This window comes from Grus americana, chromosome 32 (assembly GCF_028858705.1).
Source record: "Grus americana isolate bGruAme1 chromosome 32, bGruAme1.mat, whole genome shotgun sequence".
In the NCBI taxonomy this organism is placed as follows: Eukaryota; Metazoa; Chordata; class Aves; order Gruiformes; family Gruidae; genus Grus; species Grus americana.
In genome coordinates, this window is record NC_072883.1 from 2,185,605 (window position 1) to 2,210,224 (window position 24,620).

Below are 24,620 nucleotides of genomic sequence, written 5' to 3' on the forward strand. Positions count from 1 at the left end.
TGCCTGTCAGAGCCCCGCTAAGGACTTTCACTGAAACAGCTTCGCAAAGTTGAAAAGAAAAATAGGTAATTTATTGAGGCGACAGATATAAAAGTTCGGAATTGCCGTAGATAAATGCACTTACTGCAACAATTTTGAGCTCAAGTTAATAGTTCAGCGCTTTTGTTAATGATAGTTTTCCCAGGGTAACATCCGACATAATCGGAGGCGCAAGTCTTACCAAAGAGGCGTCCCTGCTTGGGGAGGAGAGAGAGGTCCAGGCCCGTCGACCCGTCCGGATAGTTGGAGTTCTCATCCTCAAAGAAGAGGCTTCTAAATGCCAGATTTATACTTTTGGCGAGGCGGGACTAAGTCAGGTATTGTGTGCCGATTGGCCCTTAGCAAGGCTTGTTGCGCAGTTGATCGGGGCTGGGGGGGGCAGTGGCGGAGAACAAAGGCGTTCAGTACAGAGGAGCGGTGGTCTGTTTAGTTTTACCAAAGTAACGTCAAGCTGTGAAGGCTCCCCCTCACCCCAGGCGTCACTCAGCTGATTGAGGAGTAGACCCGTCAGGCGCTGCAGCTTGTTAAGATGAACAAATTGCTCATCTCCTGCCCCTGTTCAGGTCCGGTGCTTATCAGTGCAAGATAAGCAAGTTGCTCAATCCCTGCTCTCGCCCAAGCTGGACTCCCCCAGGGCCCCTTCTGCTGGCTCCTAATGGCCCTGTATTCGGCACCAACAAGCCTGGACTAGTCCGGCATCCAACACCGTGGAGGTCCGTAACTCGTCCAAGCAAGCCCTGTTGCCTGCAGCCAGCAGCAGAGGAAGAAGGAGGCAGAGGCGCCGGAGACTGTGCTGCCGGAGGTGGTGGAAGCACAGCTGGTAAGGGGCAGACTGCTCCATGGAGCTCACAGCCACGCGTGGGCTGTAGTCCTGCGCAAGGCGGAGGGGCACCGCGCACCCCCAGCTGTCCCGACCGCGCGGCAGTGCCTGACAAGTGTCCTTGCTCTGTGTTGACCTGCAGGAGAGGGACCTGCTGGCGAGGAGACGCAGCTTCATGTATTGGCTGCAGTGAGTGTCCCCTCTGGGTCCCCAGGGCCCTGCTCCTGGGCAGCAGGTGCAATGGGCCGGACACCTGCTCCAGCCGCTGCGGCTCCCCACTGGGGAAGGCTGGGAGATGGGTGCAGCCATGACTTCTCCGCTGCCTGCTATTGGGGTTGGGCTGGTTCGTGCCCCATCCCCAAAGAGCCATTCCCCAGAGGCGTGCCTCAGTTTCCCCACTGCCAAAGGATGGAAGGGCAGCAGCTGGCCACAGGGAGGACGTGGTGGTGGCTTTTCTGCTCTCTGCTATTGGGGTGCAGCAGGATTGCACTCCCCAGAGAGCCACACCCAAGAGGCGTGCCTCAGTTTCCCCACTGGGAAGGGACAGGCGGGATTCCCGCGGTGCCAAGCCCAGCCCTGGGGCACAGTCCCCTCGGGGCGAAGCCCTGCGCTGCCCATCGCCGGTGACGTGGGATCCCGGGGCCAAATCCCTGGGGATAAGCCCTGAGGAGGAGCAGGAGGAGGAACAGGAGGGGGAGGAGGAGGGAGCGGGCCGGTGGCAGGAATGAAGGTCGGGCGCTGCAGGGAGAGGCCGGAGCTCGCCCGCCGTGCCGGACGCACCAGCACCCACAGCCGCCCATGTGGGTGCTCGGGGTGCTGGGGCTGGTGCTGAGCTGCCGGGGGGCAGGTAGGATGTGGGGGGACAGGGGCGTGCAGCAGGTTTGGGGGGGGTCCGACCCCTGGGGACCCTGCCCACCCCCGCGTCCCCCTCGTAGGCGCCTTCTTGGTGCACGTGGCCAGCTCCTGCCCGCTGGCGGCCAACGGCTCCATGCTGGATTTCAACTTGGCCCTCGTCTTCAACAAGAACCCGCTGGTCTGCTACGACCCCGACGCCCAGCGCTTCGTCCCCTGTGACTGGGGGCTGCTCCACCCCGTCGCCACCCAACTCGCTGCCATCCTCAACAACGGCACCGCCTGGGTGCAGCGCGCCGAAGCCCGGCGTTGGGCTTGTGACGACCTGACCCCCCCCAATTCTGGGCCCAGATGGTGATGTGGAGGAGTGAGGCCTGCAGCGCACGGGGGCTTTGCACAGGGGCATCATGCACAGGAGCTTTGCACGGGGACGTGGCGTGGGGTGTGGCGTGGGGTGTTGCACGGGGATGTTGCATGGGGGTTGCATACGGGTGTTGCACGGAGCATTGCATGGGGACGGTGCATTGATGTTGCACGAGGACATTGCACAACAGGGACGTCGTGGGCCCCGGTGAGCACCCCCCCATCTCCGCCATCCCCAACGGTGACTGGACCTACCAGGCGCAGGTCACCTTGATGGTGGCCCCGTTGGCCGGAGACACCTTCACGTGCTCAGTGCAACACGCCAGCCTGGACCGGCCCCTCCTGGAGGACTGGGGTGAGTCGGGGGGGGACGGGACACCCACCCAGACCCCTGGGTCCTCACCACGTCGTTGCTCACCCCCACCGTGTCCCCACAGGTCCCACCTTGTCGCCAGGGCTGATGGGGAAGGTGGCTGCGGCCACTGTGCTGATGGTGTTGGGGCTCAGCACCTTCATCGCCGGCCTCTACCAGTACCGGGCCAGGCCACCGGCACTGGGTGAGCGGTCGGGGGGGACGGCGATGGGGACAGTGGCCGGGGGGGGACAGGGACTGTGGCCTGGGGTGACACAGAGCCTCCTCACCCCCTCTACTCCCTCTTGCAGGTTACACTCCCCTCCCCGGAGACAACTCCCCTGCAGGTAACGGCACATCCAGCCTGTCCCTGTCCCCTGTCCCCAAGGGGCATGTCACCCCTTCTGCAGCCAGCTAGCGCCGGCCGAGCCGGGCACAGGGCGAAGGGTGCGCAGGACCGCTGGCCAGGTGCGGGTGTGCAGGTGGCTGATGGGCGCTGGGACGTGGGAAGCTGGGGCAGCGCCACGGGCGAGGCGCGTCCACGGCTGTGCCAGGGAATCTGATGGTTCCCCATTCCTGCAGGCAGCAGAGGCTCTGGGGACCGATGGAGCAGCCGGCAGAGGTTCTGTGCAGAGCTCCACAAACATGGCAAAGAGCAAGGAGCTACTGCAGCATATGGTAGGTGTGGAGTGGCTCCTGGTCCGCGGGGGCTGGGGCTGCAGGCCCTGAGCCCCTGCTCTCCTTTCCGCACGCAGGAGGAGACCCATCGGGCGGTGCGCGAAGCCGTAGAGAAGTTCAGCAGCAAGGTGGGTGTCCTCTCCTCTGCACAAGTCCCAGGGCTGAGTCGGCTGGGGCTGAGAGCTTTGAAGGGACTTCTGGAGGTCATCTTGTCTTGTCCAAACCGCCCCGCTCAAGGAGGGTCACCTCACGCTGGTTGCCCAGCGGCTATGGGCAGGAGCGTGACTGGGGAGGACGTTTTCCCCAGACGCTGGGGGCATTCACCATGCGTGGCACCCAGCTGCCAGCTGGGCCTAAACCACGACAGTCTTTTTGGCGCCCAACGTGGGGCATGAGGGGTTGTCATAAGGACAAGTCTCACCCAAGTGTGTTACAGCAAAATTGTTATAAGCATTTTTAATGTTCTTGAAGCAGTCTCTGGTCATAATGATGTTCTGTTTGGTCACATGGCTCTGGTTTGTAAACCCGTGTTTACTCTATGTAATCCCTGCGGCGCTGTTTATCACCTCTGGAAGAGGGGTTCCTGTTCTCATATTGTTGTATTGTGTGATAATGACTTATGATAAGATATCATGGAAAGTCATGAGTCTGAGCTGGTACTTGTACGTAGCATTTTCGTCAGGCCCGTACCTTGGTCAATATCTTTCAGAATTGATTAATAATTGCACCCAATCTATGGGGAAGACGGGGGGGATACCTTCTCCCACTCTTTCACCTCCCCTTTTCCCTTTTGGTTGGTCACGACAATTTTTGAGAATTTTGAATACCCTTGGAATGTTCAGGCCAGTATATTCCTATTGCTAGGTCTCCTGAATGTTTTCCAACTCCTGTTCAGGGTTAGCAAAAATTGTTTCAAGAATACCACCCAGGGATCTTCCCCAAGGCTGAATGGTCAGGGCTGGCATGGCATGTGGGAGAGTATGGGCGGGTATCTAGAGACCTTTTCACCCCCAATGGTTTGGAGCTTCACTCCTGAACAACTGCAAGACCCTCATAAAATGGTAGAATATTTGAAAGGAAAATGCTGTGGGGATTCTAAGGAGACACAACTTGCTGTGCTGGGCCCTGGCCACAATCTATCAAACACTGCTTGACAGTAGACAGCACCATCCAGGGGGAGAGAGCGGACCCACAGGCGCTGCAGCTGTCCAAGCCCCTGCAACAGGCCCTGCAGCTGCCCAAACCCCCGCAACAGGCACTGTAGCCGAGCCAAAAGATCAACCCATACCAGTATCAGTCGCCCCTATACACAAGGAAATTGGTTCACTTAGTGAGACATGATGATGAGCCGGGACCATCACGAGAACAAGAAGAAGAGCCAGAACCAGAAGTGATCACCCGATCCCTGTCCCTGAGTGAGCTGCGAGATACGCGGAAAGATTTCAGCTGCCTTCCAGGGAAGCACGTTATTACCTGGCTGCTCCGCTGCTGGGATAACGGGGCCAGTAGCCTGGAACTGGAGGGCAGGGAGGCCAAGCAGCTGGGTTCCTTGTCTAGGGAAGGGGGCATTGACAAGGCAATTGGGAAGAAGGCGCAGGCCCTCAGCCTCTGGAGGCGACTCCTGTCAAGTGTGAGGGAAAGGTATCCTTTCAGCAAAGATGTATGTCGGCCGGGCGAGTGGACCACCATGGAGAGAGGTATCCAATATCTGAGGGAATTAGCTGTGCAGGAGACGGTTTACTATGATCCAGACAACGCACAGTTGCCCACGGACCCTGATGAAGTCCAATGTACCCGACCCACGTGGCGAAAATTTGTACGAAGTGCACCATCATCGTACGCCAACTCACTGGCAGTCATCAACTGGAAGAGTGAAGAGGCACCCACAGTGGATGAAGTGCCTGGCCGACTCCGGCAATATGAAGAGAGCCTTTCTTCCTCCCTCGTCTTGGCTGTGCGGAAACTGTTCCAGGACGTCCGGCAACTCAAAGACGATATATCGTACTCCCCACCTGCGCAGACCCGTATTTCAGCTGTTAGGAGTAAGCGTTTTTCTGCTCCGGAGAGGGGATATGGAGCATACTCACCACGAGGTATCCTGTGGTTTTATCTGCATGACCACGGAGAAGACATGAGGAAATGGGATGGGAAGCCTACCTCAACCCTGCGGGCACATGTACATGAGCTACAAGGCAAGACAGCTGTACAAAGGGACTCTTCCAGAAGGAATGCTGCTCCAGTTTCCACCACGCAGCCCCCCAGATCAAGTGGAAGGCCTGATCGCACTTATGACCCTCTTGAAGGGACTTCTAAGTCCTTTCTGCAAGAGATGAGTAGTGAATATGATGAGCAGGATTAGAGGGTCCCTGCCTCCAGCCAGGTGGAGGAAAGGGACAATAGAGTGTATTGGACTGTGTGGATCCGATGGCCCGGCACATTGGACCCACAAGAGTACAAGGCCCTAGTGGACACTGGTGCACAGTGTACCCTAATGCCATCGAACTATGAAGGGGTGGAACCGATATCTATTTCTGGTGTGACGGGGGGATCCCAACAGTTGACTCTGTTGGAGGCTGAAGTAAGTCTAACTGGGAATGAGTGGCAAAAGCCCCCCATTGTGACTGGCCCAGAGGCTCCGTGCATCCTGGGCATAGACTACCTCCGGAAAGGGTACTTCAAAGACCCAAAAGGCTACTGGTGGGCTTTGGAATAGCCGCCTTGGAAGTGGAGGAAATGGAACCGTTGTCTAGTTTGCCCGGTCTCTCGGAGGACCCTTCAGTTGTAGGGTTGCTGAGGGCTGAAGAGCAACAGGTGCCGATTGCTACCACAACTGTGCACCGGCGGCAATACTGCACCAACAGAGACTCCCTGGTTCCCATCCACAAGCTAATTCGTCAACTGGAGGGTCAGGGAGCGATCAGCAGAACCCACTCAGCCTTTAACAGTCCCATATGGCCAGTGTGGAAGTCCAATGGAGAGTGGAGGTTGACAGTAGACTATCGTGGCCTGAATGAGGTCACACCGCCGATGAGTGCTGCCGTGCCAGACGTGCTGGAGCTTCAATATGAACTAGAGTCAAAGGCAGCCAAATGGTATGCCACAATTGATATAGCTAACGCATTTTTCTCGATCCCTTTGGCAGCAGAGTGCAGGCCACAGTTTGCCTTCACTTGGAGGGGCGTCCAGTACACCTGGAATCGACTGCCCCAGGGGTGGAAACACAGCCCCACCATTTGCCATGGACTGATCCAGACTGCACTGGTAAAGGGTGAAGCCCCAGAGCACCTGCACTACATTGATGACATCATTGTATGGGGCAACTCAGCAGAGGAAGTTTCTGAGAAAGGGAAGAAAATAATCCAAATCCTGCTGCAGGCTGGCTTTGCCATAAAACGAAGTAAGGTGAAGGGGCCTGTGCAGGAAATCCAATTTTTAGGAATAAGGTGGTATGATGGGCGGCGTCAGATCCCAATGGATATTATCAACAAAATGGCAGCCATGTCTCCACCAACCAACAAAAAGGAGACACAGGCCGCCTTAGGCATTGTGGGTTTCTGGGGAATGCACATTCCGAATTACAGTCTGATAGTAAGCCCTCTCTACCACGTAACCCAGAAGAAGAATGATTTCAAATGGGGCCCTGAGCAACGACAAGCTTTTGAACAAATTAAACAAGAAATAGTTCATGCCTTAGCTCTTGGGCCAGTCCGGGCAGGACCAGATGTAAAAAATGTGTTGTACACCGCAGCCGGGGAGAATGGCCCTACCTGGAGTCTCTGGCAGAAAGTACCAGGGGAGACTCGAGGTCGACCCCTGGGGTTTTGGAGTCGGGGATACAGAGGATCTGAGGCCCGCTACACTCCAACGGAAAAGGAGATATTGGCAGCCTATGAAGGGCTTCGAGCTGCTTCAGAGGTGATTGGCACTGAAGCACAGCTCCTCCTGGCACCCCGACTGCCAGTGCTGGGCTGGATGGTCAAAGAGAGGGCTCCTCCTACACATCACGCAACCGACACTACGTGGAGTAAGTGGGTTGCACTGATTACACAGTGGGCTCGAATAGGAAGCCCCAGTCATCCAGGAATTCTGGAAGTGATCACAGACTGGCCAGAAGGCAAAGATTTCGGAATGTCACCAAAGGAGGAGGTGACACGTGCTGAAGAAGCCCCACCATATAATAAACTAACAGAAGATGAGAAACCATATGCTCTCTTCACTGATGGGTCCTGTCACATCGTGGGAAAGCATCGAAGGTGGAAGGCCGCTGTATGGAGTCCTACACGGCGAGTTGCAGAATCTGCTGAAGGACAAGGTGAATCAAGCCAGTTTGCAGAGGTGAAAGCCATCCAGCTGGCTTTAGATATTGCTGAAAGAGAAAAGTGGCCAACACTGTACCTCTATACTGACTCATGGATGGTGGCCAATGCCCTGTGGGGGTGGTTACAGCAGTGGAAGCGGAGCAACTGGCAACGCAGAGGCAAACCCATCTGGGCTGCCCCATTGTGGCAAGATATTGCTGCCCGGCTAGAGAAGCTGGTTGTAAAGGTATGTCATGTAGATGCCCACATACCCAAGAGTCAGGCCACAGAGGAACATCAGAACAACCAGCAGGTGGATCAGGCTGCCAAGATTGAAGTGGCTCAGGCGGATTTGGACTGGCAGCGTAAGGGTGAATTATTTATAGCTTGGTGGGCCCATGACACCTCAGGCCATCAAGGAAGAGATGCGACATATAGATGGGCCCGTGATCGAGGGGTGGACTTGAGCATGGACGCCATCTCACAGGTCATCCATCAATGTGAAACATGCTGTAATCAAGCAAGCCAAGCAGGTAAAGCCTCTGTGGTATGGAGGCCGATGGTTGACATATAAATATAGGGAAGCATGGCAAATCGACTACATCACACTCCCACAAAGCCGCCAGGGCAAGCGTTATGTTCTTACAATGGTGGAAGCAACCACTGGATGGCTGGAAACATATCCCGTGCCCCATGCCACTGCCCAGAACACTATTCTGGGTCTTGAAAAGCAAGTCCTGTGGCAACATGGCACCCCAGAGAGAACTGAGTCAGACAATGGGACTCATTTTCGGAACAACTTCATAGACCCCTGGGCCAAAGAGCACGGTACTGAGCGGGTGTATCACATCCCCTACCATGCACCAGCCTCTGGGAAAATTGAAAGGTACAATGGACTGCTAAAAACTACCCTGAGAGCAATGGGTGGTGGGACCCTCAAACACTGGGACACCCATTTAGCAAAGGCCACCTGGTTAGTTAACACTAGGGGATCTGCCAATCGAGCTGGCCCTGCCCAATCAAAATTACCACACCCAGTAGAAGGAGATAAAGTTCCTGTAGTGCGCATGAAAAATACTTTGGGTAAAACAGTTTGGGTTATCTCCGCTTCAGGCAAAGGCAAGCCCATCTGTGGGATTGCTTTTGCTCAGGGACCAGGGTGCACTGGGTGGATGATGAGAAAAGATGGGGAAGTCCGGCGTGTACCCCAAGGGGATTAGATTTTGGGTGAAAATAGCTAATAAATTAAATTGCATGATGCTAATAGCTATATACTGTATCAATGGTATGACCATAAGAATCACCCAAAACTAATGAAGGATGGACTTTGGAACTAGAACTGACTTCAACTGGTACCCAGCAACTTCATCAAAAAAATCACATCTTTGACGTCCAGACTGCGAGCATGGACCATACCAGATACACCAGCCGTGAAGAAACTCTGGATGCAGCGTGTAACAATCCAGCAGCACGCACCATTGTTCCTGCTCTGAGAGACTGTAATGGCAGATGGAACCCAAAGCCATGGACTAAATGAACTCAATGGACACGTTAGAGTGATGGCCCATGGAGGAAGAAAATGGTGTCTGTGAAATAATCTGGGCATGACGTAGATGGTATAGAATAAGGGGTGGAAAATGTCCTGGTTCTGGCAAGGACAGAGTTAATTTCACAAGGAGCCAGGACAGATGACCCAAGCTGGCCGGGGGGCTATTCCATACCATGTGACGTCATGCTCACCATAAAAGCGGGGCTAGTCGGGCAGGGGAGGGGCAGCGCGGTTTTCAGCGTGGTTCCCGGACGGGCTGAGCATCTGGTTGGTAGGTCGGTGGCTCAGTAAATTGTTCTCTGTTATTACCCATTGTTAATATCTGTTACCAGTACTGTTGTTCATTGTTTTCCCTCTCCCTTGTTGTCCCAGTAACCTGCCCTTATCCCAACCCTCGAGGCTTTGCCGTTGTTTTTCTGTTCTCCTCCCCATCCCACAGGGGAAGGGGTGAGTGAGTAGCCGCGTGGTGCTCAGCGGCCGGCTGGGGCTAAACCACATCAGGAGGTGAGAACAGAGGATGGCCACGGTCCCCGCAGCCCTCGGCCGGGGGTCTGCGCGTGTCTGCCAGCGGCGGGGGGAAGGCAGCTGCCTGGGCCGGGGCAGGGCCGGGTGGGGAGGACGCATGTGTGCTGCTGGGGCTGATGGGGGGGACCGGTCCCGGGTGCCCCCCACCCCCTCCTGCCACGTGCCCAGCCCCCAGCTGGCGCACACACAGCCGGGCACAGAACTAGTGCGCGTGTGCGCACGGGACCGCTGGCTGTGGGGGCTGCAGGCGCGTGAGTGCAGGCGGCTGACGGTGCTCCTCTCTGGGGGGAGGCTCCCGTGCCAGCCCTGGGCATCCCCGACCATGACCGTGACCATGGCTCCCACCACGCAGGTCCAGTCATGGAGCTAGAAGTGGTGAAGCAAGGCCTCCGCGTGCTCTGGGAGCAACTGGCGCAGCGCTTTGCGTGGTCAGTAAGGCGCATGGAGCTGCTGCGGTGTCTGGTAGGTGTGGAGTGTTCCCCGTGTCCCCGGGGCCTGGGGCTGTGACACCTCTGGAGATCATCTTGTCTCGTGCCCTTGCCCCTGCTCGAGCAGGGTCAGCAAGAGCCAGGCGCTCGGGACCACGTCCAGGCGTGGACCGTGTCCAGAGTTGGGCCTGGGGGTCCCTCTGTCTGCCCGCAGTGCCTGCAGGGCTGGGAAGGAGAGGGGACGCGAGGGCAAAGGCAGTGCCCGAAGGGAGCCGGGAGGGGATAAGGCGGAGGAGGGCAGCGCGCTCGTGGGAGTGTGCCGCTGCCCTGACGGCTGCTCCTCTTCCCCTCCTCTCCCACAGCAGAACTTTCGGATGGAGACGAGGGAGACGCCCGCAAACCTGGAAGAGGCGCAGAAGGTAGAGGGGAGAAGGAGGCCCGTCCTGACAGGGTCAGGGAGGGGGGTGCCAGTGCAGCCAGCTAGCGCCGGCCGAGCCGGGCACAGGGCGAGGGGCGCGCAGGACCGCTGGCCAGGTGCGGGTGTGCAGGTGGCTGATGGGCGCTGGGACGTGGGAAGCTGGGGCAGCGCCACAGGCGAGGCGCGTCCACGGCTGTGCCAGGGAATCTGATGGTTCCCCATTCCTGCAGGCAGCAGAGGCTCTGGGGACCGATGGAGCAGCCGGCAGAGGTTCTGTGCAGAGCTCCACAAACATGGCAAAGAGCAAGGAGCTACTGCAGCATATGGTAGGTGTGGAGTGGCTCCTGGTCCGCGGGGGCTGGGGCTGCAGGCCCTGAGCCCCTGCTCTCCTTTCCGCACGCAGGAGGAGACCCATCAGGAGGTGCGCGAAGCCATAGAGAAGTTCAACAGCAAGGTGGGTGTCCTCTCCTCTGCACAAGTCCCAGGGCTGAGTCGGCTGGGGCTGAGAGCTTTGAAGGGACTTCTGGAGGTCATCTTGTCTTGTCCAAACCCCCCGGCTGAAGGAGGGTCACCTCACGCCGGTTGCCCAGCGGCTATGGGCAGGAGTGTGACCGGGGAGGCCGTTTTCCCCAGACGCTGGGGGCATCCACCACTTACTTCCCTTTGCCTGGCCCTGCCGGTCGCCCAGTCTCCCAGTGCCCTGGGGCAGTGGGGTAGCGAGTGGGCGTGGCCCTGGGGCTGGAGGGGGGTGAGGGTGCCCAGGTGCCAGCCCAGCCGCCCGCATGATGCGCCCGGTGTTTTGCAGGGGGACAAGCACTGTGCCCAGATGAAGGGCTGGCTGCAGGAGGAGAAGCGCTACAATGAGGTAGTGCCGAAAGGGCCGGGGGAAATCGGGTGGGTGCCCACGGGCCCTGCGGGACTGGGGGGGCTGGAGGAGGGCCGCGGCGGGCTCAGGGACTCAGACCCTTCCTTCTCCCAGGTGCTGCGCCAGGAAATAGGGCAGCTTGACGAGGCCGTGGAGCAGGAAGAGATCCGGTGAGTTAGGCCTCTGCCCCACATGGGTGTCCTAGGGGGTCTCTGCAGCACCCGGAGCGATGGGGCTGCCACTGCCGGTGCCAGGCAATGGGGTGGGGGGAAAGTGCAGCACGCGCATGTGCAGCATGTGTGACAGGGGAGCCCAGTCCCTGCCTGGGGTGGTGTATGTTTGGAAGGGGACCCCCTGCATGGCCATGTGTCACGTGAAAGGGTACAAGTCTGATGTGTGGCTGAGGGAGGCCGTCCCGTTGAGTCACGAGGTTCAGAAAGGGCCCCCTTGCTTTCTAAACTCCTTCTCAGAGAGGAGCCTCGGTGCGGCTGCGTCCAGTCTTAGTCCCAGACTTGGTCAACGGTTTATGTCTAAAGGATTATGTGTGTAGCCACTTATCAGAGTCAACGTTTGCCTGTCAGAGCCCCGCTAAGGACTTTCACTGAAACAGCTTCGCAAAGTTGAAAAGAAAAATAGGTAATTTATTGAGGCGACAGATATAAAAGTTCGGAATTGCCGTAGATAAATGCACTTACTGCAACAATTTTGAGCTCAAGTTAATAGTTCAGCGCTTTTGTTAATGATAGTTTTCCCAGGGTAACATCCGACATAATCGGAGGCGCAAGTCTTACCAAAGAGGCGTCCCTGCTTGGGGAGGAGAGAGAGGTCCAGGCCCGTCGACCCGTCCGGATAGTTGGAGTTCTCATCCTCAAAGAAGAGGCTTCTAAATGCCAGATTTATACTTTTGGCGAGGCGGGACTAAGTCAGGTATTGTGTGCCGATTGGCCCTTAGCAAGGCTTGTTGCGCAGTTGATCGGGGCTGGGGGGGGCAGTGGCGGAGAACAAAGGCGTTCAGTACAGAGGAGCGGTGGTCTGTTTAGTTTTACCAAAGTAACGTCAAGCTGTGAAGGCTCCCCCTCACCCCAGGCGTCACTCAGCTGATTGAGGAGTAGACCCGTCAGGCGCTGCAGCTTGTTAAGATGAACAAATTGCTCATCTCCTGCCCCTGTTCAGGTCCGGTGCTTATCAGTGCAAGATAAGCAAGTTGCTCAATCCCTGCTCTCGCCCAAGCTGGACTCCCCCAGGGCCCCTTCTGCTGGCTCCTAATGGCCCTGTATTCGGCACCAACAAGCCTGGACTAGTCCGGCATCCAACACCGTGGAGGTCCGTAACTCGTCCAAGCAAGCCCTGTTGCCTGCAGCCAGCAGCAGAGGAAGAAGGAGGCAGAGGCGCCGGAGACTGTGCTGCCGGAGGTGGTGGAAGCACAGCTGGTAAGGGGCAGACTGCTCCATGGAGCTCACAGCCACGCGTGGGCTGTAGTCCTGCGCAAGGCGGAGGGGCACCGCGCACCCCCAGCTGTCCCGACCGCGCGGCAGTGCCTGACAAGTGTCCTTGCTCTGTGTTGACCTGCAGGAGAGGGACCTGCTGGCGAGGAGACGCAGCTTCATGTATTGGCTGCAGTGAGTGTCCCCTCTGGGTCCCCAGGGCCCTGCTCCTGGGCAGCAGGTGCAATGGGCCGGACACCTGCTCCAGCCGCTGCGGCTCCCCACTGGGGAAGGCTGGGAGATGGGTGCAGCCATGACTTCTCCGCTGCCTGCTATTGGGGTTGGGCTGGTTCGTGCCCCATCCCCAAAGAGCCATTCCCCAGAGGCGTGCCTCAGTTTCCCCACTGCCAAAGGATGGAAGGGCAGCAGCTGGCCACAGGGAGGACGTGGTGGTGGCTTTTCTGCTCTCTGCTATTGGGGTGCAGCAGGATTGCACTCCCCAGAGAGCCACACCCAAGAGGCGTGCCTCAGTTTCCCCACTGGGAAGGGACAGGCGGGATTCCCGCGGTGCCAAGCCCAGCCCTGGGGCACAGTCCCCTCGGGGCGAAGCCCTGCGCTGCCCATCGCCGGTGACGTGGGATCCCGGGGCCAAATCCCTGGGGATAAGCCCTGAGGAGGAGCAGGAGGAGGAACAGGAGGGGGAGGAGGAGGGAGCGGGCCGGTGGCAGGAATGAAGGTCGGGCGCTGCAGGGAGAGGCCGGAGCTCGCCCGCCGTGCCGGACGCACCAGCACCCACAGCCGCCCATGTGGGTGCTCGGGGTGCTGGGGCTGGTGCTGAGCTGCCGGGGGGCAGGTAGGATGTGGGGGGACAGGGGCGTGCAGCAGGTTTGGGGGGGGTCCGACCCCTGGGGACCCTGCCCACCCCCGCGTCCCCCTCGTAGGCGCCTTCTTGGTGCACGTGGCCAGCTCCTGCCCGCTGGCGGCCAACGGCTCCATGCTGGATTTCAACTTGGCCCTCGTCTTCAACAAGAACCCGCTGGTCTGCTACGACCCCGACGCCCAGCGCTTCGTCCCCTGTGACTGGGGGCTGCTCCACCCCGTCGCCACCCAACTCGCTGCCATCCTCAACAACGGCACCGCCTGGGTGCAGCGCGCCGAAGCCCGGCGTTGGGCTTGTGACGACCTGACCCCCCCCAATTCTGGGCCCAGATGGTGATGTGGAGGAGTGAGGCCTGCAGCGCACGGGGGCTTTGCACAGGGGCATCATGCACAGGAGCTTTGCACGGGGACGTGGCGTGGGGTGTGGCGTGGGGTGTTGCACGGGGATGTTGCATGGGGGTTGCATACGGGTGTTGCACGGAGCATTGCATGGGGACGGTGCATTGATGTTGCACGAGGACATTGCACAACAGGGACGTCGTGGGCCCCGGTGAGCACCCCCCCATCTCCGCCATCCCCAACGGTGACTGGACCTACCAGGCGCAGGTCACCTTGATGGTGGCCCCGTTGGCCGGAGACACCTTCACGTGCTCAGTGCAACACGCCAGCCTGGACCGGCCCCTCCTGGAGGACTGGGGTGAGTCGGGGGGGGACGGGACACCCACCCAGACCCCTGGGTCCTCACCACGTCGTTGCTCACCCCCACCGTGTCCCCACAGGTCCCACCTTGTCGCCAGGGCTGATGGGGAAGGTGGCTGCGGCCACTGTGCTGATGGTGTTGGGGCTCAGCACCTTCATTGCCGGCCTCTACCAGTACCGGGCCAGGCCACCGGCACTGGGTGAGCGGTCGGGGGGGACGGCGATGGGGACAGTGGCCGGGGGGGGACAGGGACTGTGGCCTGGGGTGACACAGAGCCTCCTCACCCCCTCTACTCCCTCTTGCAGGTTACACTCCCCTCCCCGGAGACAACTCCCCTGCAGGTAACGGCACATCCAGCCTGTCCCTGTCCCCTGTCCCCAAGGGGCATGTCACCCCTTCTGCAGCCAGCTAGCGCCGGCCGAGCCGGGCACAGGGCGAAGGGTGCGCAGGACCGCTGGCCAGGTGCGGGTGTGCAGGTGGCTGATGGGCGCTGGGACGTGGGAAGCTGGGGCAGCGCCACGGGCGAGGCGCGTCCACGGCTGTGCCAGGGAATCTGATGGTTCCCCATTCCTGCAGGCAGCAGAGGCTCTGGGGACCGATGGAGCAGCCGGCAGAGGTTCTGTGCAGAGCTCCACAAACATGGCAAAGAGCAAGGAGCTACTGCAGCATATGGTAGGTGTGGAGTGGCTCCTGGTCCGCGGGGGCTGGGGCTGCAGGCCCTGAGCCCCTGCTCTCCTTTCCGCACGCAGGAGGAGACCCATCGGGCGGTGCGCGAAGCCGTAGAGAAGTTCAGCAGCAAGGTGGGTGTCCTCTCCTCTGCACAAGTCCCAGGGCTGAGTCGGCTGGGGCTGAGAGCTTTGAAGGGACTTCTGGAGGTCATCTTGTCTTGTCCAAACCGCCCCGCTCAAGGAGGGTCACCTCACGCTGGTTGCCCAGCGGCTATGGGCAGGAGCGTGACTGGGGAGGACGTTTTCCCCAGACGCTGGGGGCATTCACCATGCGTGGCACCCAGCTGCCAGCTGGGCCTAAACCACGACAGTCTTTTTGGCGCCCAACGTGGGGCATGAGGGGTTGTCATAAGGACAAGTCTCACCCAAGTGTGTTACAGCAAAATTGTTATAAGCATTTTTAATGTTCTTGAAGCAGTCTCTGGTCATAATGATGTTCTGTTTGGTCACATGGCTCTGGTTTGTAAACCCGTGTTTACTCTATGTAATCCCTGCGGCGCTGTTTATCACCTCTGGAAGAGGGGTTCCTGTTCTCATATTGTTGTATTGTGTGATAATGACTTATGATAAGATATCATGGAAAGTCATGAGTCTGAGCTGGTACTTGTACGTAGCATTTTCGTCAGGCCCGTACCTTGGTCAATATCTTTCAGAATTGATTAATAATTGCACCCAATCTATGGGGAAGACGGGGGGGATACCTTCTCCCACTCTTTCACCTCCCCTTTTCCCTTTTGGTTGGTCACGACAATTTTTGAGAATTTTGAATACCCTTGGAATGTTCAGGCCAGTATATTCCTATTGCTAGGTCTCCTGAATGTTTTCCAACTCCTGTTCAGGGTTAGCAAAAATTGTTTCAAGAATACCACCCAGGGATCTTCCCCAAGGCTGAATGGTCAGGGCTGGCATGGCATGTGGGAGAGTATGGGCGGGTATCTAGAGACCTTTTCACCCCCAATGGTTTGGAGCTTCACTCCTGAACAACTGCAAGACCCTCATAAAATGGTAGAATATTTGAAAGGAAAATGCTGTGGGGATTCTAAGGAGACACAACTTGCTGTGCTGGGCCCTGGCCACAATCTATCAAACACTGCTTGACAGTAGACAGCACCATCCAGGGGGAGAGAGCGGACCCACAGGCGCTGCAGCTGTCCAAGCCCCTGCAACAGGCCCTGCAGCTGCCCAAACCCCCGCAACAGGCACTGTAGCCGAGCCAAAAGATCAACCCATACCAGTATCAGTCGCCCCTATACACAAGGAAATTGGTTCACTTAGTGAGACATGATGATGAGCCGGGACCATCACGAGAACAAGAAGAAGAGCCAGAACCAGAAGTGATCACCCGATCCCTGTCCCTGAGTGAGCTGCGAGATACGCGGAAAGATTTCAGCTGCCTTCCAGGGAAGCACGTTATTACCTGGCTGCTCCGCTGCTGGGATAACGGGGCCAGTAGCCTGGAACTGGAGGGCAGGGAGGCCAAGCAGCTGGGTTCCTTGTCTAGGGAAGGGGGCATTGACAAGGCAATTGGGAAGAAGGCGCAGGCCCTCAGCCTCTGGAGGCGACTCCTGTCAAGTGTGAGGGAAAGGTATCCTTTCAGCAAAGATGTATGTCGGCCGGGCGAGTGGACCACCATGGAGAGAGGTATCCAATATCTGAGGGAATTAGCTGTGCAGGAGACGGTTTACTATGATCCAGACAACGCACAGTTGCCCACGGACCCTGATGAAGTCCAATGTACCCGACCCACGTGGCGAAAATTTGTACGAAGTGCACCATCATCGTACGCCAACTCACTGGCAGTCATCAACTGGAAGAGTGAAGAGGCACCCACAGTGGATGAAGTGCCTGGCCGACTCCGGCAATATGAAGAGAGCCTTTCTTCCTCCCTCGTCTTGGCTGTGCGGAAACTGTTCCAGGACGTCCGGCAACTCAAAGACGATATATCGTACTCCCCACCTGCGCAGACCCGTATTTCAGCTGTTAGGAGTAAGCGTTTTTCTGCTCCGGAGAGGGGATATGGAGCATACTCACCACGAGGTATCCTGTGGTTTTATCTGCATGACCACGGAGAAGACATGAGGAAATGGGATGGGAAGCCTACCTCAACCCTGCGGGCACATGTACATGAGCTACAAGGCAAGACAGCTGTACAAAGGGACTCTTCCAGAAGGAATGCTGCTCCAGTTTCCACCACGCAGCCCCCCAGATCAAGTGGAAGGCCTGATCGCACTTATGACCCTCTTGAAGGGACTTCTAAGTCCTTTCTGCAAGAGATGAGTAGTGAATATGATGAGCAGGATTAGAGGGTCCCTGCCTCCAGCCAGGTGGAGGAAAGGGACAATAGAGTGTATTGGACTGTGTGGATCCGATGGCCCGGCACATTGGACCCACAAGAGTACAAGGCCCTAGTGGACACTGGTGCACAGTGTACCCTAATGCCATCGAACTATGAAGGGGTGGAACCGATATCTATTTCTGGTGTGACGGGGGGATCCCAACAGTTGACTCTGTTGGAGGCTGAAGTAAGTCTAACTGGGAATGAGTGGCAAAAGCCCCCCATTGTGACTGGCCCAGAGGCTCCGTGCATCCTGGGCATAGACTACCTCCGGAAAGGGTACTTCAAAGACCCAAAAGGCTACTGGTGGGCTTTGGAATAGCCGCCTTGGAAGTGGAGGAAATGGAACCGTTGTCTAGTTTGCCCGGTCTCTCGGAGGACCCTTCAGTTGTAGGGTTGCTGAGGGCTGAAGAGCAACAGGTGCCGATTGCTACCACAACTGTGCACCGGCGGCAATACTGCACCAACAGAGACTCCCTGGTTCCCATCCACAAGCTAATTCGTCAACTGGAGGGTCAGGGAGCGATCAGCAGAACCCACTCAGCCTTTAACAGTCCCATATGGCCAGTGTGGAAGTCCAATGGAGAGTGGAGGTTGACAGTAGACTATCGTGGCCTGAATGAGGTCACACCGCCGATGAGTGCTGCCGTGCCAGACGTGCTGGAGCTTCAATATGAACTAGAGTCAAAGGCAGCCAAATGGTATGCCACAATTGATATAGCTAACGCATTTTTCTCGATCCCTTTGGCAGCAGAGTGCAGGCCACAGTTTGCCTTCACTTGGAGGGGCGTCCAGTACACCTGGAATCGACTGCCCCAGGGGTGGAAACACAGCCCCACCATTTGCCATGGACTGATCCAGACTGCACTGGTAAAGGGTGAAGCCCCAGAGCACCTGCACTACATTGATGACATCATTGTATGGGGCAACTCAGCAGAGGAAGTTTCTGAGAAAGGGAAGAAAATAATCCAAATCCTGCTGCAGGCTGGCTTTGCCATAAAACGAAGTAAGGTGAAGGGGCCTGTGCAGGAAATCCAATTTTTAGGAATAAGGTGGTATGATGGGCGGCGTCAGATCCCAATGGATATTATCAACAAAATGGCAGCCATGTCTCCACCAACCAACAAAAAGGAGACACAGGCCGCCTTAGGCATTGTGGGTTTCTGGGGAATGCACATTCCGAATTACAGTCTGATAGTAAGCCCTCTCTACCACGTAACCCAGAAGAAGAATGATTTCAAATGGGGCCCTGAGCAACGACAAGCTTTTGAACAAATTAAACAAGAAATAGTTCATGCCTTAGCTCTTGGGCCAGTCCGGGCAGGACCAGATGTAAAAAATGTGTTGTACACCGCAGCCGGGGAGAATGGCCCTACCTGGAGTCTCTGGCAGAAAGTACCAGGGGAGACTCGAGGTCGACCCCTGGGGTTTTGGAGTCGGGGATACAGAGGATCTGAGGCCCGCTACACTCCAACGGAAAAGGAGATATTGGCAGCCTATGAAGGGCTTCGAGCTGCTTCAGAGGTGATTGGCACTGAAGCACAGCTCCTCCTGGCACCCCGACTGCCAGTGCTGGGCTGGATGGTCAAAGAGAGGGCTCCTCCTACACATCACGCAACCGACACTACGTGGAGTAAGTGGGTTGCACTGATTACACAGTGGGCTCGAATAGGAAGCCCCAGTCATCCAGGAATTCTGGAAGTGATCACAGACTGGCCAGAAGGCAAAGATTTCGGAATGTCACCAAAGGAGGAGGTGACACGTGCTGAAGAAGCCCCACCATATAATAAACTAACAGAAGATGAGAAACCATATGCTCTCTTCACTGATGGGTCCTGTCACATCGTGGGAAAGCATCGAAGGTGGAAGGCCGCTGTATGGAGTCCTACACGGCGAGTTGCAGAATCTGCTGAAGGACAAGGTGAATCAAGCCAGTTTGCAGAGGTGAAAGCCATCCAGCTGGCTTTAGATATTGCTGAAAGAGAAAAGTGGCCAACACTGTACCTCTATACTGACTCATGGATGGTGGCCAATGCCCTGTGGGGGTGGTTACAGCAGTGGAAGCGGAGCAACTGGCAACGCAGAGGCAAACCCATCTGGGCTGCCCCATTGTGGCAAGATATTGCTGCCCGGCTAGAGAAGCTGGTTGTAAAGGTATGTCATGTAGATGCCCACATACCCAAGAGTCAGGCCACAGAGGAACATCAGAACAACCAGCAGGTGGATCAGGCTGCCAAGATTGAAGTGGCTCAGGCGGATTTGGACTGGCAGCGTAAGGGTGAATTATTTATAGCTTGGTGGGCCCATGACACCTCAGGCCATCAAGGAAGAGATGCGACATATAGATGGGCCCGTGATCGAGGGGTGGACTTGAGCATGGACGCCATCTCACAGGTCATCCATCAATGTGAAACATGCTGTAATCAAGCAAGCCAAGCAGGTAAAGCCTCTGTGGTATGGAGGCCGATGGTTGACATATAAATATAGGGAAGCATGGCAAATCGACTACATCACACTCCCACAAAGCCGCCAGGGCAAGCGTTATGTTCTTACAATGGTGGAAGCAACCACTGGATGGCTGGAAACATATCCCGTGCCCCATGCCACTGCCCAGAACACTATTCTGGGTCTTGAAAAGCAAGTCCTGTGGCAACATGGCACCCCAGAGAGAACTGAGTCAGACAATGGGACTCATTTTCGGAACAACTTCATAGACCCCTGGGCCAAAGAGCACGGTACTGAGCGGGTGTATCACATCCCCTACCATGCACCAGCCTCTGGGAAAATTGAAAGGTACAATGGACTGCTAAAAACTACCCTGAGAGCAATGGGTGGTGGGACCCTCAAACACTGGGACACCCATTTAGCAAAGGCCACCTGGTTAGTTAACACTAGGGGATCTGCCAATCGAGCTGGCCCTGCCCAATCAAAATTACCACACCCAGTAGAAGGAGATAAAGTTCCTGTAGTGCGCATGAAAAATACTTTGGGTAAAACAGTTTGGGTTATCTCCGCTTCAGGCAAAGGCAAGCCCATCTGTGGGATTGCTTTTGCTCAGGGACCAGGGTGCACTGGGTGGATGATGAGAAAAGATGGGGAAGTCCGGCGTGTACCCCAAGGGGATTAGATTTTGGGTGAAAATAGCTAATAAATTAAATTGCATGATGCTAATAGCTATATACTGTATCAATGGTATGACCATAAGAATCACCCAAAACTAATGAAGGATGGACTTTGGAACTAGAACTGACTTCAACTGGTACCCAGCAACTTCATCAAAAAAATCACATCTTTGACGTCCAGACTGCGAGCATGGACCATACCAGATACACCAGCCGTGAAGAAACTCTGGATGCAGCGTGTAACAATCCAGCAGCACGCACCATTGTTCCTGCTCTGAGAGACTGTAATGGCAGATGGAACCCAAAGCCATGGACTAAATGAACTCAATGGACACGTTAGAGTGATGGCCCATGGAGGAAGAAAATGGTGTCTGTGAAATAATCTGGGCATGACGTAGATGGTATAGAATAAGGGGTGGAAAATGTCCTGGTTCTGGCAAGGACAGAGTTAATTTCACAAGGAGCCAGGACAGATGACCCAAGCTGGCCGGGGGGCTATTCCATACCATGTGACGTCATGCTCACCATAAAAGCGGGGCTAGTCGGGCAGGGGAGGGGCAGCGCGGTTTTCAGCGTGGTTCCCGGACGGGCTGAGCATCTGGTTGGTAGGTCGGTGGCTCAGTAAATTGTTCTCTGTTATTACCCATTGTTAATATCTGTTACCAGTACTGTTGTTCATTGTTTTCCCTCTCCCTTGTTGTCCCAGTAACCTGCCCTTATCCCAACCCTCGAGGCTTTGCCGTTGTTTTTCTGTTCTCCTCCCCATCCCACAGGGGAAGGGGTGAGTGAGTAGCCGCGTGGTGCTCAGCGGCCGGCTGGGGCTAAACCACATCAGGAGGTGAGAACAGAGGATGGCCACGGTCCCCGCAGCCCTCGGCCGGGGGTCTGCGCGTGTCTGCCAGCGGCGGGGGGAAGGCAGCTGCCTGGGCCGGGGCAGGGCCGGGTGGGGAGGACGCATGTGTGCTGCTGGGGCTGATGGGGGGGACCGGTCCCGGGTGCCCCCCACCCCCTCCTGCCACGTGCCCAGCCCCCAGCTGGCGCACACACAGCCGGGCACAGAACTAGTGCGCGTGTGCGCACGGGACCGCTGGCTGTGGGGGCTGCAGGCGCGTGAGTGCAGGCGGCTGACGGTGCTCCTCTCTGGGGGGAGGCTCCCGTGCCAGCCCTGGGCATCCCCGACCATGACCGTGACCATGGCTCCCACCACGCAGGTCCAGTCATGGAGCTAGAAGTGGTGAAGCAAGGCCTCCGCGTGCTCTGGGAGCAACTGGCGCAGCGCTTTGCGTGGTCAGTAAGGCGCATGGAGCTGCTGCGGTGTCTGGTAGGTGTGGAGTGTTCCCCGTGTCCCCGGGGCCTGGGGCTGTGACACCTCTGGAGATCATCTTGTCTCGTGCCCTTGCCCCTGCTCGAGCAGGGTCAGCAAGAGCCAGGCGCTCGGGACCACGTCCAGGCGTGGACCGTGTCCAGAGTTGGGCCTGGGGGTCCCTCTGTCTGCCCGCAGTGCCTGCAGGGCTGGGAAGGAGAGGGGACGCGAGGGCAAAGGCAGTGCCCGAAGGGAGCCGGGAGGGGATAAGGCGGAGGAGGGCAGCGCGCTCGTGGGAGTGTGCCGCTGCCCTGACGGCTGCTCCTCTTCCCCTCCTCTCCCACAGCAGAACTTTCGGATGGAGACGAGGGAGACGCCCGCAAACCTGGAAGAGGCGCAGAAGGTAGAGGGGAGAAGGAGGCCCGTCCTGACAGGGTCAGGGAGGGGGGTGCCAGTGCAGCCAGCTAGCGCCGGCCGAGCCGGGCACAGGGCGAGGGGCGCGCAGGACCGCTGGCCAGGTGCGGGTGTGCAGGTGGCTGATGGGCGCTGGGACGTGGGAAGCTGGGGCAGCGCCACAGGCGAGGCGCGTCCACGGCTGTGCCAGGGAATCTGATGGTTCCCCATTCCTGCAGGCAGCAGAGGCTCTGGGGACCGATGGAGCAGCCGGCAGAGGTTCTGTGCAGAGCTCCACAAACATGGCAAAGAGCAAGGAGCTACTGCAGCATATGGTAGGTGTGGAGTGGCTCCTGGTCCGCGGGGGCTGGGGCTGCAGGCCCTGAGCCCCTGCTCTCCTTTCCGCACGCAGGAGGAGACCCATCAGGAGGTGCGCGAAGCCATAGAGAAGTTCAACAGCAAGGTGGGTGTCCTCTCCTCTGCACAAGTCCCAGGGCTGAGTCGGCTGGGGCTGAGAGCTTTGAAGGGACTTCTGGAGGTCATCTTGTCTTGTCCAAACCCCCCGGCTGAAGGAGGGTCACCTCACGCCGGTTGCCCAGCGGCTATGGGCAGGAGTGTGACCGGGGAGGCCGTTTTCCCCAGACGCTGGGGGCATCCACCACTTACTTCCCTTTGCCTGGCCCTGCCGGTCGCCCAGTCTCCCAGTGCCCTGGGGCAGTGGGGTAGCGAGTGGGCGTGGCCCTGGGGCTGGAGGGGGGTGAGGGTGCCCAGGTGCCAGCCCAGCCGCCCGCATGATGCGCCCGGTGTTTTGCAGGGGGACAAGCACTGTGCCCAGATGAAGGGCTGGCTGCAGGAGGAGAAGCGCTACAATGAGGTAGTGCCGAAAGGGCCGGGGGAAAACGGGTGGGTGCCCACGGGCCCTGCGGGACTGGGGGGGCTGGAGGAGGGCCGCGGCGGGCTCAGGGACTCAGACCCTTCCTTCTCCCAGGTGCTGCGCCAGGAAATAGGGCAGCTTGACGAGGCCGTGGAGCAGGAAGAGATCCGGTGAGTTAGGCCTCTGCCCCACATGGGTGTCCTAGGGGGTCTCTGCAGCACCCGGAGCGATGGGGCTGCCAATGCCGGTGCCAGGCAATGGGGTGGGGGGAAAGTGCAGCACGCGCATGTGCAGCATGTGTGACAGGGGAGCCCAGTCCCTGCCTGGGGTGGTGTATGTTTGGAAGGGGACCCCCTGCATGGCCATGTGTCACGTGAAAGGGTACAAGTCTGATGTGTGGCTGAGGGAGGCCGTCCCGTTGAGTCACGAGGTTCAGAAAGGGCCCCCTTGCTTTCTAAACTCCTTCTCAGAGAGGAGCCTCGGTGCGGCTGCGTCCAGTCTTAGTCCCAGACTTGGTCAACGGTTTATGTCTAAAGGATTATGTGTGTAGCCACTTATCAGAGTCAACGTTTGCCTGTCAGAGCCCCGCTAAGGACTTTCACTGAAACAGCTTCGCAAAGTTGAAAAGAAAAATAGGTAATTTATTGAGGCGACAGATATAAAAGTTCGGAATTGCCGTAGATAAATGCACTTACTGCAACAATTTTGAGCTCAAGTTAATAGTTCAGCGCTTTTGTTAATGATAGTTTTCCCAGGGTAACATCCGACATAATCGGAGGCGCAAGTCTTACCGAAGAGGCGTCCCTGCTTGGGGAGGAGAGAGAGGTCCAGGCCCGTCGACCCGTCCGGATAGTTGGAGTTCTCATCCTCAAAGAAGAGGCTTCTAAATGCCAGATTTATACTTTTGGCGAGGCGGGACTAAGTCAGGTATTGTGTGCCGATTGGCCCTTAGCAAGGCTTGTTGCGCAGTTGATCGGGGCTGGGGGGGGCAGTGGCGGAGAACAAAGGCGTTCAGTACAGAGGAGCGGTGGTCTGTTTAGTTTTACCAAAGTAACGTCAAGCTGTGAAGGCTCCCCCTCACCCCAGGCGTCACTCAGCTGATTGAGGAGTAGACCCGTCAGGCGCTGCAGCTTGTTAAGATGAACAAATTGCTCATCTCCTGCCCCTGTTCAGGTCCGGTGCTTATCAGTGCAAGATAAGCAAGTTGCTCAATCCCTGCTCTCGCCCAAGCTGGACTCCCCCAGGGCCCCTTCTGCTGGCTCCTAATGGCCCTGTATTCGGCACCAACAAGCCTGGACTAGTCCGGCATCCAACACCGTGGAGGTCCGTAACTCGTCCAAGCAAGCCCTGTTGCCTGCAGCCAGCAGCAGAGGAAGAAGGAGGCAGAGGCGCCGGAGACTGTGCTGCCGGAGGTGGTGGAAGCACAGCTGGTAAGGGGCAGACGGGTCCGTGGAGGTCACAGCCACTCGTGGGTAGCGGACTGCTACGGTATGCAGTTTGTCTCGACGTTGCCGGCACACCACCATTTCCCTGCGTTGCCGTCCTGCCTCGGAAGGCACTGCCCCCCCCCCCCCGCGATCTGCGGTCGAGCACCACCGTGTGCATGCGCGAGAGCCAGGGCGTGAAAAGTCTTCCCGAGGAGGCAGCATGTACCACGCGACGGGTGCCGCTGTAA

General features: G+C 57.5%; 2 protein-coding genes across 2 annotated transcripts; both read left to right on the top strand.

The window, feature by feature from the left end:
• Positions 1-704: 704 nt before the first annotated feature.
• LOC129198282 (uncharacterized) lies at positions 705-11,361 on the top strand (the record flags this gene model as incomplete). Its single annotated transcript, XM_054807431.1, is given in 13 exon segments — positions 705-859; positions 1,002-1,048; positions 1,795-2,042; positions 2,045-2,160; positions 2,251-2,429; positions 2,512-2,631; positions 2,738-2,773; positions 3,182-3,232; positions 9,829-9,938; positions 10,267-10,323; positions 10,553-10,648; positions 10,726-10,776; positions 11,128-11,361. Coding segments are annotated over 13 exon segments (1,500 nt in total), but the record flags the coding sequence as incomplete, so codon positions are not given.
• A 1,101-nt stretch (positions 11,362-12,462) lies between these two features.
• LOC129198284 (uncharacterized) lies at positions 12,463-24,620 on the top strand (the record flags this gene model as incomplete). The annotated part of the gene is given in 15 exon segments (XM_054807432.1): positions 12,463-12,617; positions 12,760-12,806; positions 13,553-13,800; positions 13,803-13,918; positions 14,009-14,187; positions 14,270-14,389; positions 14,496-14,531; positions 14,940-14,990; positions 21,587-21,696; positions 22,025-22,081; positions 22,311-22,406; positions 22,484-22,534; positions 22,769-22,945; positions 23,060-23,115; positions 24,119-24,620. Coding segments are annotated over 15 exon segments (2,001 nt in total), but the record flags the coding sequence as incomplete, so codon positions are not given.